This window comes from Tiliqua scincoides, chromosome 1 (genome assembly GCF_035046505.1).
Source record: "Tiliqua scincoides isolate rTilSci1 chromosome 1, rTilSci1.hap2, whole genome shotgun sequence".
Taxonomy (NCBI): domain Eukaryota; kingdom Metazoa; phylum Chordata; class Lepidosauria; order Squamata; family Scincidae; genus Tiliqua; species Tiliqua scincoides.
In genome coordinates this window covers 107,114,847-107,129,915 of record NC_089821.1, presented here as the reverse complement: position 1 = coordinate 107,129,915, position 15,069 = coordinate 107,114,847, and the positions used below count along the sequence as shown (strand labels likewise).

The following is a 15,069-nucleotide window of genomic DNA, read 5'->3' as shown; positions in this document are numbered from 1 at the left end:
GTCAACAACTCAGAGTCTATTTCTTATTCTTCTGTGACTACAAATGTTCTTGCTACATATCCACAGAAAATTCACTTAATGGACTAATATGATATTGGGTTGCAATAGCAATCATTATTCTTGCTTCACATGTAGGAAACTGAGTTTGAAGAGGATGTACCCCCAGGGTCACCCAGCGAATATATGGTGGCACTGAATTTAAAGTCAGGTCTCCCATATCCAAATTCAGCACTCTGTCCACTAGGCCACACTGGGAAGTTGTACCCATATTCTTTAACTTTTCCAAAAATTCAAAGACAAAAGAGAGTGGAGCCATTATGCTTTCAAGCTACAAAGAAATTTCAGGGCATTAGAAAGAAAAAGAAAAAAAAATGAATTTCTAACCATAAGGCCCTACACTTTTCAAGAGTTGCCTGGATTTAGCAGCACAAATCCCATTATAGTCAATGGGGGTTATTTAAGTCAGTGGGAATTGTATGCCTGGATCTTGTGCAAAACCTTTGAAAACCTAAAGGAAAGTGACATTCTGTATAGGGGAAGAAGCCAAATATAAAGTATCAAAGAACAGCGTTACATGAGAAAATTAGGAAAATGTCTCACAAAATGGAAATGCTGATGGAAAAGAGAGATGGGAGGAAAGGAGATGGCTGAATCGCTGAGTTAGGTAAGAGTCTGAGAGAGAATTCATAGGGTTTCAGAAAATACAATTTCATCAAAAGCTGAAGGGAAATGAAAAGGAAGACAGCAGGTGTAATTGCTGTGAGGAACAGTTTCCTGCTGAGACAGGAGAGTTTTACCATCAGCTCTGTAAGAAAACATCCAAGCAAATACAATAAACATAGAAATAAATGTATCATGAAATCAAGAAGGTAGGACAAAAAGGCTTGACATATGCACTGGAGAAGAGTCAGAGCAAAGGGTGAATAGGATGACAGTAGGAAAAGAGAAGTGAGAAAATTACATCTCCATGGCACCCAACAGGAACAGGGGAAGAGGACAAACAAGAGGATAAGGATACTTAAAATGTAACAGGAAGAGGATACTTAGGAGCATACTGCAGAAAGCAGCACAAAGTAGTGCTTCTGCATCAGAACTATGGTGTTGGACAGCTGTAAAGCATGGCTTCTGAATGTCACCATTTTCACCAAGAACAAGAGAAATCTGGTAGTTGGTTGTAACAGATTTGGTGACAGTTACAACCGATTGCCTAGTAACACAATACCTAACACTACAGAATTGGACTTCAGTGCTTTTCTCACATTCTGATTTCTAGTCATGAGACTGCTGTTACACCTCTCCAGCAAAAATTATTATCTGGGAAGGGTTTATCAAGATGGCTGCTTGATAAGAATTCAGGGGTGGCTTGGCATCCTGAGTGAAATCATTCCACTTTATATCTTCGATCATGGGAGTTTCTCTCAGACACATTTCTGTGACGGAAATCATCCATTGAGAAGCCACCGTGTGATTTGTATTTCAAAAACTTGAAGATTTATTCATCTGGAGCCTATAAAAAACAAATGGCATTTAATGGTCTGACTTCTTAAAGCCCAACATTAAGGCCTAATTCAACAGCCCCCCAAAGCATAAAATATAGTGTAACCAAGGGCCAATGGGGGGGCCATGGGACAAATTCCTGAGGTCTGACAGTCCAGAAGGGCCTACGGTCAGACTATGCTACATATATTTTTGTCTTGTGTAAAAATGTTAAGCCAGTCTACCATTGCTGGGGGGAGCCTGAATATTTTTTCATTGAGTTCCAAACCCACTCACAGCAGTCTGAATGTATCAGCTATTGTATTCATATAACATCAAAAGCATGATGTGATTGTTACAGTTACATCATTTCATATGAACCCAGTCTAACAGCACAATCCTAGACATTTGTATCAGAAGCAAGTCCCATTCAATTCAGTGGGACTTACTTCCATGTAAGTGGGTTAGGTATTGTAGCTAGGCAGCCCAAGCTTATATTCCACCATCCCAAACCATGAAGTGCAGTTGACAGAGTGCACGCTGCATGCTGAGGGTGCATGTGACCAGATAGCCCAAAAGAGGTAAATAAAAATATTTTTTTTACATTTTACTTACCTCCCTGTAGGTCTCGAAAGGATCTTCTTGGGTCTGTGCCAGATCTGTTTTTCTGCTGTAACTCCAAGGAGATACCTGGAAACAGGTCTGGGCTGAGAAGATGCAGGGGATAGAATTGTGACATGTGCCACTGCCACTACAGCTTATATCCTCTTCCTCTTGCCCATGAACCACCCCCAGCCTAGCCAGCTTTCCACCCTGAACTGCCAGCAGTCCTCCATTGAACTGCCTCCACTGCAGACCGTCCTGTTCTGGCTGTTGATGGGTGGCTTGCCACAGTCACCATGGGGCTTCCTGGCTCCCATGCCACTAAGAATAGCTCTGGTCTACATTGTGCAGATGCAGTGGTATCAGGGAAGTGTGTACACTTCATGTAAATGCCACAGAGCAGGTCCTGAGATGGATTTGAGCCTATGTTTAATTGGATTGTCACAAGTCTTCAGCATTGCTTAAGTCCTTGTTCAAATTCTTGCATTGCCCTCAGCTCCCTGGAGAGCTGAGGGAGCTATACAGACTCCATCAAGTTGGAGACAGTACCTAGGAGATACTATATCGATGGTCCAAGTTATTTTTTCTATATCAGGTTGGCACCAAGGGTTGGTTGGGATAGCTACTAGCAGGAGGCTCATGCCCATCAGAGGGCTCATGGCTGAGTGACCCCTGAACCCTCAGTATGATAGCTGCACAGGGGTTTGTTCCAGGGCCCCCAGAGACTTGGTGCTGACATGGCTGATTCTCCTTTGCTACAACCCTCCAATTCATTAACCCCATCTGCACCTCCTAAAAAGAAGCTCATGCAAAAGCAAACAAAAGGTGATTTCAACCTTTCAACCCAGTATACACTCAGTCATTTTCACAAACCTTCCTTCCTTGACTGAGCAGGGAGTTGGATCTAGAGCTTCTCAGGCATTCAGGTAAATAAAAATTCTATTTTTGTAGGGCTATGTGGGAGACATACATTATGGTTTGGGGTAAGTGAGATATTCATCTAATGGGCATGTTGCATGACATAATTGTCTAAGAATTCAGATTGATAAATTTTGTTGCAAACAGCAAACAAGAATGACTAATAAAAAAGCAAAACAAACTGTAAAAAGCACACAACAGTTTGCCAGAAGGACAAACAGCAGGGGGATACAGGTAGAGGGCTTGAATTGATGCCAAAAATGGGAAGGCGCAACAGAGATAAATAAAACACACAGCAAAGATGCAATATAATAAAATGCTGTAATTTGGACTGCCAGCATGAGAGTGTTGAGAGTTCACAAAAGCAGGGAGTGAGTTAGCTTTTATGGGATATTTAACCACAACCATCAGGAGAAGCCACTGCCGTCCGTATTCAAATAAAGCAACCATGCTATTGAGGAAAATGATATAAAATCACTTCTGTAACTTTTTGGTTCCATTTCTTGTGTTTGTCCAAAACACATCTGCATTTTACTTTTTGGTGGCTGTATTTCTGACCGTTCCCAGAAGGTTCTGGCTGGCAAAATGTTCTTCACAGTATCCCAAGCAACGATACTATCAGTTCCTGTGTATAATTAAGTGTTGCATTCCGACACAGCAAATTAACTGTGTTCTGTCTGCTTAAGTATGGTACAGCTCAACCTCCTCATTCCCCCCACTTCTTTTTCCTTAGAAACTCTACTGCAGGCCTATGCTTTAGAGCAGTGATTTTCAACCAATTCCATCTCACTGCACACTGACCAGGCGTTAAAATTGTCAAGGCACACCATCGGTTTTCTGATAATTGACAAGGCACACTATGCTGCTGGTAGAGGGCACAAATCCCCCAATTTCCCTACTAATAAATTACCCTCCCCGAACTCCTGCAGCACACCTGCGAACCACCCACAGCACACCAGTGTGCCACGGCACAGTGGTTGAAAATCACTGCTTTAGAGCCTGTTTGGGAACGGTATATAATAATCCTGTTTAATAAACTTGCCTGTTATGCTAGTGGTTTCCAACCAGGGTCATGGCACCCCCCACAGCCTCTTCTTGCAAAATCTCACAGCACCCAAATCTCACAAGATCCAAGATGGTGGCACCTGGGAGAGTAGGTAGGGGGGTGCCTGATGTGAGCTAGTAGGGGTGACCTGGAAGAGCTGGTAGGAGGATGACTGGGTACCCCACCTGTGAGTCTGCTGCGATACCCTAAGGCACCACAGTGCACAGTTTGGAAACCACTGTGTTATGCTATTGATGCCTATGGAACTTGAATTTAGTAACCAGAACAGCTTATTTCCAAACAGGAAATGCAGGCAATTTATTTTCTTCAATAACTAGGTAATACAAGTTTATGTCTGGATTGCATGCTTTCAGGAAGCATTTGTGCATATTGAAATATAAAGCAAACTGAGCTTTAATTTATTTAATTTTATTTTTATTTTACTTTTCATTTTATTATGTGGACTTTCACATAATAAAATTATCAGAACTTTGAATTCTCATACAAAAGAGAAAGCCTGAACCTGAAGCCGTTTTGAGTTGACACTTGGACTTTCCAGGGCAATTCATTCCTCTGTAAACCATTGTTTGAGTTGTCAAAGAACATAGCTAGTGTCATTTGAGTACAAGATGCTGAGCCCGAGCACTGTTTCTTTAAGTTAAATGTGATCCCAGGTTGACTTATGATAATCTACAAAGGCCTCAGTTTCTGCACTACATTTTTCTTCTGCATAATGGGGCTTATGTACATATTTCTTTCCATTTCAGAAAGGTAGAATGCTATGTTAATTCAACTCAACTATCTTGTGATAAAATGCACTGGAGTAGCTAGAGGGGGGGCAGCGCACTAAGTTTGCAATGCTTGAATTTGCTCCTCTTCTGGTTCCGCTCCCCCTTCCCACCAGCATAGTTCTTTCGTGTGGCCACATGGTTTTAAAATAGTATTCATTGGAATGCTAACATGATGAACCAGAGTCATTGTTGATCAGGATGCAAGTGAAGTTGCAAGTTTTTACCGAAACAGAACACAACAAATAACATAAATATGGCAACCCTAGCTCCCTATCACTCTGCAGCTTTTCTATCCCTCAAAAGTTATAAGGGGCAGTGTCATGAGTCAGGCAGGCCATGTACTGGCCCAAGTGAAGGACTCAGGTGCATCAGTGGGCCCACCTATCCAATGTGATCTCCAGAAACCTCCAATATCAGGAGTAGTGGTGGCAGGATCGCTGAGAGCTGGCATTGGTGCTCTGTCACCAGTAAAATGGGGATGGGGTTGTCCCAGGGCCTTCAACAGCCTAGTGCTAGCTCTGATGAGAGGTGTTGGATGAGAGTGAGCACAAGTATGAATGAAATTGGGAGGGGGTGAGTGTTAACAGATCAACAGGAAAGACTGAAAATAACTGGATTTTGTCACGTAATATCTGATTTCTCATGACAAATTCTGCTGCTGTTTACTAAAGAGATTATGCAGGAATGTAAAGAAATAAATTTAGTTATAAAATTCTATTCCATTTCAAACCCATATAGTAATTTTACATGAAATACTGTACTGTTCAAAGACAAATCCGCAAATGACATTCTTTCAAAACATAGAACACAAAGAAATTATTTGACCCTTCATATTTTTTTTAATAAAACTTCCTGAAATGGCATTTTTAAAAAGAGACAGATGAGAACTGATACAGGTGCTGCTCGTCTTAAAGAAACTATTTCTCTAAAGATTTTGCAGATATTTGGAAAACTTCTGGAGCGGCCTGTCATCTACTCTCACTTTTCTCCACACGTTGCTGTTCTTCTTTCAATGTTTGATGAGGAAATTACCTGCTGCAAGCAAATCTTTGACAATCAGATAGAAAAAGTGGATAACAGCCGTTGGCATTCTAATTTATTATTGCTCATTATTTACTTATTTATGATGAAATTAATTTTATTTTCTCCTCAGTGGGGCAGCTATGGGGTTAAACCAAGTTGATGTTTGCTTGGTGTTTTAGTACAAATGGAAAAACAATTCTCAAAAAGTTGATCACTTTCTATGTGTAGCTTTCCAAGTTACAAAAATATGTATCCAACATGTCCAGGCTGGGCAACATGTCAGGCTGGGCAACATGTTAAAATGCAGCTTCCCAATGTGTTGTTCTTATTGTTCTTATGTTCTTATCCTACCTGTCCTCCAAAGAGTTCAGGGTCATAACTGTGGGTCACCCCATTTTATCAAAATCCACCCTGTGACATAGGTTGGATTAATACAGGAGTGCTGTATTAATACAGTAAAGTTTTTAGCCAACACATATTTATTTATTAAAGTACTCATGTCCCACCTTTCTCCTCCTGTAAAGGAGGTACTGAGGTCAGCTTACAATCCACATAAAAATAACATAATAAAACACAACAATTAGGCCCAGTGGATAGAATTTCCAGTGATGATGCACCTGCCTTGAGGAGGCCTCCATGACTGCCCACCCACCACAGTGGTAGGGCCCAGTACTAAGCTAGGCAGGCGCAGAGGGGCCACATGGCCTTTGCTGTACCCAGCACAGCTTCAGAGCAGGCTGGAAGTCTCCTCAGGGTCAGGGGATATTTTTCCCCTTAACTCGAGTAACATCCCTGCCTGCCCTATGGGGCCACTATCTGCGCCTACTAAATAGCATGGATGGACAAGTCCAGCACAGCTTGAGTCGATCATAAGTCTCTGTCCCCCATGACTTGACTTGAAAATGAATTCTAACAGGTGGACTTTCTGAGTTGCCCAGAGCTGTTTCTCGACTCGAAAAGACTCAAGTCATGAGTCTCTTTGATACATGTGTCAAGTGCGGCTCTGCAGAAAAAACAGAGCTGCTGCCAGTGTGTGTGTGTGTGTCTGAGTTCTCTTTAAACACTCCCCTGATGTCCCCATCCCATCTGTAAACAAGGCAGGAGGGGGTGGGACAGACTATGTGAGAGAGGGGACAGAAGCTGCAAGAGGGAGGAGGGTCACGTGCAGCAGCTGGAAGGCTTATCAGTATGACCCAATCCTTTGCAGCTTTACTCAGTAGTCCCATTTGTGCCAGTTGTTCAATGAAGCTTCCTCCTCCCAGGTAACAGTGGAGCCAAAAGGAGCCATATAGTTGGAAAGCGTGATCGCTACAAACCGCCTCCTCCCCCCAGCTTCCCTGCCGTCTTCCCCATCCTAGGCTTCTGCTGCCAATTCTAAGGCAAGAACCCTCTTGCGCTCCTCTTTCTGCCCTACCTATCCAAAGAAACAAATCAGACCACACAACTTTCGTCCAATGTCCATCGGTTCCTTCAGAGACAGAAAAGAGAGTCCATTCCCGCCTCTCCCCCCCCCCCCGATGTAAAAGAAAAATATTAACTCTTCCCTGCCACCGGGTTGGAACTTCCTTGCTGCTCATCCAGTCTGAATGATGGCCCTCACGATGTCGTTCACATTGAAAAAAGTAAGCAAGCACACCCAGATATAGATAGACTCGAGTACGCATACGTGGGGAACCAAAGTGCAAAATCAGTGGCCTCAGACTTGAGTCAATGTCCAAGATCGATGCTGGTGACTCGAGTATGCCCAAGTTAGCAAAAAAACATGTTTTTGCGTCTTGGACTTGAGTCACCTGACTCAGGTTCCCATCCCTGCTAAATAGTCCTGATTTGCCCCCATTCTGCCTGGTATATCCCCTCCCTGCCTCCAGAATGCCCTCCTTCTCCCACTCTCTGCACTACTTGATGCTTCATTTACCTCCACCTGCAGCTTGAGGCTTGGATTCAGCAGCTGCAGGTTGGCTCAGGTCTTCCCACTGATGCTGCCTGCACATCACAAATGTGCTTTATAGTACATTTGCAACACTATAGGCCAGCACAGCTGGTGCTGTGCCAGCAGATAATCAGTAAAGGATTGCACTCTCATTTGCTTAATGGGTGAGAAGGAGAATATGGCAGCTGTGGCAGCCGTGGGCATGTGTGAGGTTTAGGGGGGAGGGCAGCAGAATTTGCATGCCACTTCAGGTGCCACTTTGGTTCAGACTGGACATAGGTTTAGTGCATTTTCAGAGACTGCAATATAGAAAACCAAGGGAAGAAGGGCTTTGCTGCAAGATGCAGTAAGAGGAGAGAATAATCACTGGACGGCCTTGGGGAAGATGAGAGAGGAAGAAAGTTGGCAGATTTCCAGTCATGAGGTGAGGAGGTGAAGAGCTTAAACAGCTTAAAGGGAAGAGATAAGAGATATAAGCAGATGATGCAGGAGCGAGGGTAGCAAAGGGTTTCATTCTGAATGATCTGGTTTTTACCCCAGCATACAAGTATGAGAATATATTGTCAGACAGGGGACTATATATCAGATAAGACAACCATATACTAAATTTCTCTTTAAGGGAAGAAGCTTTAAACAATTATTGTAAAGCCTCTGGTTTGTACTTTGGCCCAATTAAAGACATCTTAAGGTCATCTTGGTTTAATGTTCTAGAGCAGTGTTTCTCAGACTGTGGGTTGGGACTCAGTAGGTGGGTTGCGAGCCAATTTCAGGTGGGTAATCATTTCAATATTTTATTTTTAATGTATTAGACTTGATGCTACCATGGTATGTGACTACATTTGGGGAAATGTTACAGATCTGTACTTTTAACAAGCTACTATGTATATGCTTTTAACAATAATAGTGTGATTAGGATTGCAGCCTAGGATTGTTAAAAATTTTCCTACTTGATGATGTCACTTCAGGTGGGTTCTGACAGATTCTCATTCTAAAAAGTGGGTCCTGTGGGCCACTAAAGTGGGCCACTAAATGTTTGAGAACCACTGTTCTAGAGAGTATCCTGATGCTCTCTTCCAGTGTACCTCTTAATTTCAGGAAATGCAGCCAGAATAGTCATGGTGCTATTCTTCCCTTACACTAGGTATTGATGGGAATTTTCTCAGCTATGTCAACAGATAATTTTGGATTATTTTCATTAATACAAGATATTTAAGGAGCCTAATTCCTCAGTTTTAATCCCGCAGCCCTAACAACATGCATTCAGAAGTAAATCCCACAAATTTCAGTGGGATTTCATTCCAAGTAAGCAGATTTACAGCCTAAGCCAGATTCACTGGGTAACTTTTGCATTCACCTCCAATGGGAACATTCTTGCAGGTTTTACTGTGGTGTATTGACAGTCCATCATCATAACAGTTTCTGTTTATTTAAGTTAAGGAATGGAGGCAATGTACTTCATAAAAACATGCCAGTGACTGCAGGCAATTTAAAATGGTCTCAGGAGTTACGAGAGAGGCTGCTGAAGCACAGAACACATTTTAGGCACATCAATCATCTGTAAGTATTGCTATAAAATTGTACAATAGGGCTTAAACCACTTCCCAAAGCACCTTCCACTGTGTACTTAGAAATGACATTGAGGAAAAAATCCTTTCTGTCTCTCAAGGATTCTGCAGACAGAGGAAACCAATTTTGTCTTCCAAAAATGTGAGAAAGTGTTGGAATTATTGGATAAACATGATGAGGAAATGTATACTTCATGGAAGGAAGATCTAAGCCTTCTTTGTGAATCACATCTCAGTCAACCAATTCTCAGATATGATGACTGTGGATTATTTGAAGTAAACTTTAATGAAAAGGTAACCGAGGTAGTTAATTTGTCCTTTATGATAATCATTTAAACAACCATCAATCTTTATGTGCCTTTCAGGGGATTTAGACTAGAACAGAGGTTGACAGAGCAGCACCCTGGTGAGCTTCAGAACTAACAAGATCCTCTACAACAGGGGTGTCCAAAGTTTTTGGCAGGAGGGCCACATCATCTCTCTGACACTGTGTCAGGGGCCAGGGGAAAAAGAATTAATTTACATTTAAAATTTGAATAAACTTACATAAGTTTACATAAATGAGTATATTAAAGATGAACTTATGTGAATGAATGAAGGTCTTGCAATAGCTCAGGGCCTATAAAAGGCCTTGCACAAAGCAAGGCTGGCCTTTCCTTTTCTGCTGCTACTGCATCACAGGTGTGAAACAACAAGCAGTGGAGGGAGCCCTCATCCCACAGGTCACACGATAGGTCACACAGTTGCCCTCACGCTGACAGCAGTTGCACTGGGCCAGTGTGGGCTCCAACAAATCTCCGGAGAGTCAGAGGCTCATTGGAGACTGGGGGCTCCCTGAGGGCCTCATTGAGAGGCCTCGAGGGCCGCAAGTGGCCCCAGGGCTGGGTTTTGGGCACCCCTACTCTACAAGATCACTCAGAGTTCAGGCCTAGTAGGAAAAAGTACTCCTGGTACTAGTCTCATTGATAATCAGGCAGAAAGAACCCTCCAGACTAGATAAACCAGTACGAATGCAGGACCCTGGCCTTTAGCTATTGTTCCTGCTCTTTTCTGCTGTTTTCTAGGTGCCAAACTTCTTGCCAAGAGTTCTTGCCAACTTCAGCCAAGGCCAAGAGTTCTTGCAAGCTTCAACATTCTCTGGTGTCTTGCTTTTCTTTGATACAACTTCTGTCCATGTTCCAGTTATGGTTGCCCTACTTTATTATTGTTTCATCCACTCCAGCAGCTCAATTCCGTATTGGGCCAGCCCAGCATGTGCAGTGATGCTGATGCAGCCTCCACTGCATGCTATGGGCTGGCTGGGGGCCAGACAGTGATGGAGAGGTAAGTAAAGATACCTTTTATTTACCTACTCTGCCACTGTCTTGTCCCCAGTGGGCTTACTTAGGTCTGCATCAGCTCTTTGGCTGGCTTAAATCCAAGGGGGCATGTTAAGCCTGGGCTAGGGGCATGGGATATTGGCACTGCCACTGATACCTGCTCCCAGCCCACCCTCATCATAGCTATTCTAGATCCCCTACCTAATCCTCCTCTGGATGAGTCTGGAATGCCCCCCCCCCCGACAACTTACATGCTCTGGTAGGGGCTCCAGAAGTCATTGGCACACAGTTGCAGCTGCCAGCCAAATGCCCTGTTGACCCCCAGCCTGTGTGCCGTTGCAGTGGCTATTGCACCAGCAGCTCAGGCCTTGTGCTGACAGAACATGAGTTCCATCAGCATAAAGGTCTGGATCTGATTGAGCCATAAGTTGCTTTCTTTGCTGTGATCTTCTGCAGGTTGGGACTCTGCTCCAGTCCCTGGAATGCTTCCTTTACTGTTTTCTCAGACCATTCCAGCCTTTGCTTCCAAGATGATCTGCAGTAGGCCTTCATCAAATCCAACACTCCACTGCCCCCCCACCCCCACACCAATTTCAGGAAATACGGGCCATAATCCTTGCCAGGCCTTGACAATACATTAGATATTTTTTTATTGCAAATATGGATACAACACTTTCAAACTGAGTTTTCAGATGTATCCAGAAGCACCCCTCCTTTGGTGTTTGTGATTATTTGTATGTGAGAGACAAGAGCAGTGAATGTCTCTGTTGCTTCCTTAGAACATAGTACCTTAGAAAAAAATTAAAGGGAACCTTGCTGGATCAGACCATCTAATCGAGCTTCCTATTTTCCAGCAGGGTCAGCCAGATGCTTCTGGGGAACCCATGACCAGGATATCAAAACATGACCTCTCTCCCACCATTGCTCCCCTCAACCTGTTATTCAGAGGCACACAAACAGGTCATCGTCATCACTAGTAGCCATTCATTGATTTGTCCTTCATAAATTTGTCTAATCCTGTTTTAAACCATCTAAGGTAATGACCATTGCCACATCTGGCATTATTCTTCCCTCTAGCATCTTCATATCAGAGTGTACTACGCAGAGGGATAAACATAGGACTCAGTGTTTCTTCTCCCCCCATCTCCTTGAGGAGGACACTTAGTTTTGTGTGTCTAAAAAATATATTCATGCTCCTTCCATACACAGGTGCAGAACCCACAGGCGCTCAGAGCATCATGAGACATAATCCTTGTTTTTTTTCCAGGCTACTCTGGGGGACAGAAGGCCTGGGGCACTTCCTCTGTGCCATCCAGTGTACTTTCTCTACTCAGGCGAGATGGGGATATCGCAGGCACTATTGTTCCCTAAAGATTATCTCCATGTGTAGGGACTGTGCCTACAGGGGAGGATCATGCCTTATAAGTGTTTGCACATAAAATCTCAATTAGTAACACAATGAAGAATGTGTGGACAGACATGAGTCTGCATATGGAAGATCTGCCAGGCATCTGAAGCAAGATGTCCCATGAAGCAGCTGGAGAATTTTGCCAGAGGGAAGTTTGAATGAGTGCGCTCAAGGTGAGGACATTTGAAGTAGCTTCTTGTAGCATAACAAAATCATTTACATCTTTCCACTGCAGCTCTCTGCCATCCTCCGGGAAGTGAAATACCTTGAGTTTTTAAAACATCCTGATATTCCAGAGGTTGCAGTGCAATTGTATTCCAAGAGAGAAACTCTTTACAAGCTAAATAGAAGTGATTCTATATGAAAGATGTGTGCGAATATAAAGAAAGGGAAGAAAATTGACATAACTGTAGTAATCTGTTTGAGTCTCCAGCCGTCCTAAACCCAAAGCAGAGTGCACAACTATTTTTCCTAATTATTTTGTCAGCTGAATGGTTGTTATATTGTAGTTTGTAGTTAATCTTGTATTTCAATCTTACTGAACGCATCTGTGTTCCTTTGAATACAACGGGCTCTCTTCTCCTTGCCATTGAATTAGTTTGCAGTCCTATTGACAGCAAAATAGCAGTGTTCAAATTACAAAGGGGGTGGGAGGACCAAGCACTTCTACTACATTTAGGGTCTCCACACTTTCCTTTTCTTTAAAGGTACTGAAGAAAAAGGGCCCTTTATTCTTCCCCACTTCTCCAATAAAAGCCCTGGAAAATAGGTTTCTCAAAGCAAGAATTCACAAAAGGAGGTGGAATAGACAGATGCCTTAATGGACCGTAGATTCTTTATGAAGACAGTGCCTAGTACTAATTCAGATTTTGTCCAGTAGGGCTGTGTCAGCAACAGCAGCTTCCTGTAATGTTGAGTGCACAATTTAATGGTGAGCCGGAAGTATGAAAAGCACGAAAGGAGGTCCAAGATTTTGTGGGGTTTGGTGCTAAAATTTCTGACCAATCCTGTGTTTGGACTTTGTCAGCCATGTGGGACTTGTTTTTATGTATTTGAAAGACCTGCTTTTTTAAAAACAAGAATGGGGAGAGGAGACTGGGGTGGGGATGAGCATGTGTTAAAGCCAAAGAGGGGGCAGTATTGACAGCAGCATCACCAATATCCTATCATACTTCCCAGCCTCATTCCACCTACCCTGGTCCACTTGGACTTGCACCAGAAAAATGCAGGTCCCAGTGGGACTGCAAAGGCTTACCCTGGACAAGGGAACAAATTTCCTTTACCTTGAGGAGGCCTTCACAGCTTGAAACTTCCCAAGGGATGCAGGATGTGCCAAGTGTGCATGGCTGCATCAGCACCAGAAGAGTTGCTGTGGATTGGGCTGCCTGTGTAGGATTTGAGGTACAATTGTACCTTCCTCAGTATAGCTGCATGCTGAGGAGAGTGTAGCATCTGAGAGCCCAATCCTGAGCTCTGCTCGCCAGCTTACCACTGGCGTTCACTGTCACAAATGTGCTGCAAGACACGTTTGTGGGGCTTAGTGCTGGCCCAGTGCCAGAGCTAGCCCCAGCGTGAGCTCGCGTTGGGCTAGCACCAGTGGAAAGTCGGTGCTCTGCCACTGAGCAGTTGCTTGAACTGCTGGGCGGTGAAGAGATTTGTGGGGGTGTGGGGGGAGGCAGGGAGGAGGTGTTCTGGAGAGGGGGATGTGGAGGATGGGGAGAGGACGGGGAGGAAGCGTGCCGGGGGAGGGAGAAGGGAGGAAGAAGCGTGGGACCAGTGGAGCTCAGCTCCTCCAGATCCTGATTGCTGGGCTGGGCTGCGTGATTCGATGCCACAGCAGCCATTTTTGGCACCACAGCAGCCCCACGGTCTGGGCAGCTCAGAATTGGGCTGCCCATCAAATAGCTGATTGCCTTGTTCCAGCAATCTATTAGTCATAGGTTATTGCACATACAGAGCAAGCCAATCCTCTATGGTTTCCAACTCATTCCATTTAGGAAGCCAATCTATGCATAAAGTCTTTGGTTCCTACAGCTTTGCTTCCTCCATTGGAAGGTAAGTATCAGCTCTGAGATTTCATTAAGCCATTTCTGCCCAACATTGCATAATCGCAACAGGGACCAAATGTGTTCAACTGTGAAGAGGTGCTTTTCAACCTCTTCATAAATGACCTGGAGACAGGGTTGAGCAGTGAAGTGGCTAAGTTTGCAGACGACACCAAACTTTTCCGAGTGGGGAAGACCAGAAGTGATTGTGAGGAGCTCCAGAAGGATCTCTCCAGACTGGCAGAATGGGCAGCAAAATGGCAGATGCGCTTCAATGTCAGTAAGCGTAAAGTCATACACATTGGGGCAAAAAATCAAAACTTTAGATATAGGCTGATGGGTTCTGAGCTGTCTGTGACAGATCAGGAGAGAGATCTTGGGGTGGTGGTGGACAGGTCGATGAAAGTATCGACCCAATGTGCGGCAGCAGTGAAGAAGGCCAATTCTATGCTTGGGATCATTAGGAAGGGTATTGAGAACAAAACGGCTAGTATTATAATGCCGTTGTACAAATCTATGGTAAGGCCACACCTGGAGTATTGTGTCCAGTTCTGGTCGCCGCATGTCAAAAAAGACATAGTGGAAATGGAAAAGGTGCAAAAGAGAGTGACTAAGATGATTACGGGGCTGGGGCACCTTCCTTATGAGGAAAGGCTACGGCGTTTGGGCCTCTTCAGCCTAGAAAAGAGACGCCTGAGGAGGGTCATGATTGAGACATACAAAATTATGCAGGGGATGGACAGAGTGGATAGGGAGATGCTCTTTACACTCTCACATAATACCAGAACCAGGGGACATCCACTAAAATTGAGTGTTGGGCGGGTTAGGACAGACAAAATATTTCTTTACTCAGCGTGTGGTCGGTCTGTGGAACTCCTTGCCACAGGATGTGGTGCTGGCGTCTAGCCTAGATGCCTTTAAAAGGGGATTGGACAAGTTTCTGGAG

The 15,069-nt window shown here is 44.0% G+C and overlaps 1 protein-coding gene across 1 annotated transcript in view; it reads left to right on the top strand.

Annotated features, from left to right (window-relative positions):
* The window catches only part of LOC136645409 (dynein axonemal heavy chain 11-like), a 264,485-nt gene that overhangs the window by 20,026 nt on the left and 229,390 nt on the right, over positions 1–15,069 (top strand). The window contains 3 exon segments of the mRNA XM_066621643.1: positions 9,219–9,343; positions 9,453–9,645; positions 12,314–12,416. Of these exon segments, the coding sequence (XP_066477740.1) occupies positions 9,219–9,343; positions 9,453–9,645; positions 12,314–12,416 (421 nt within the window).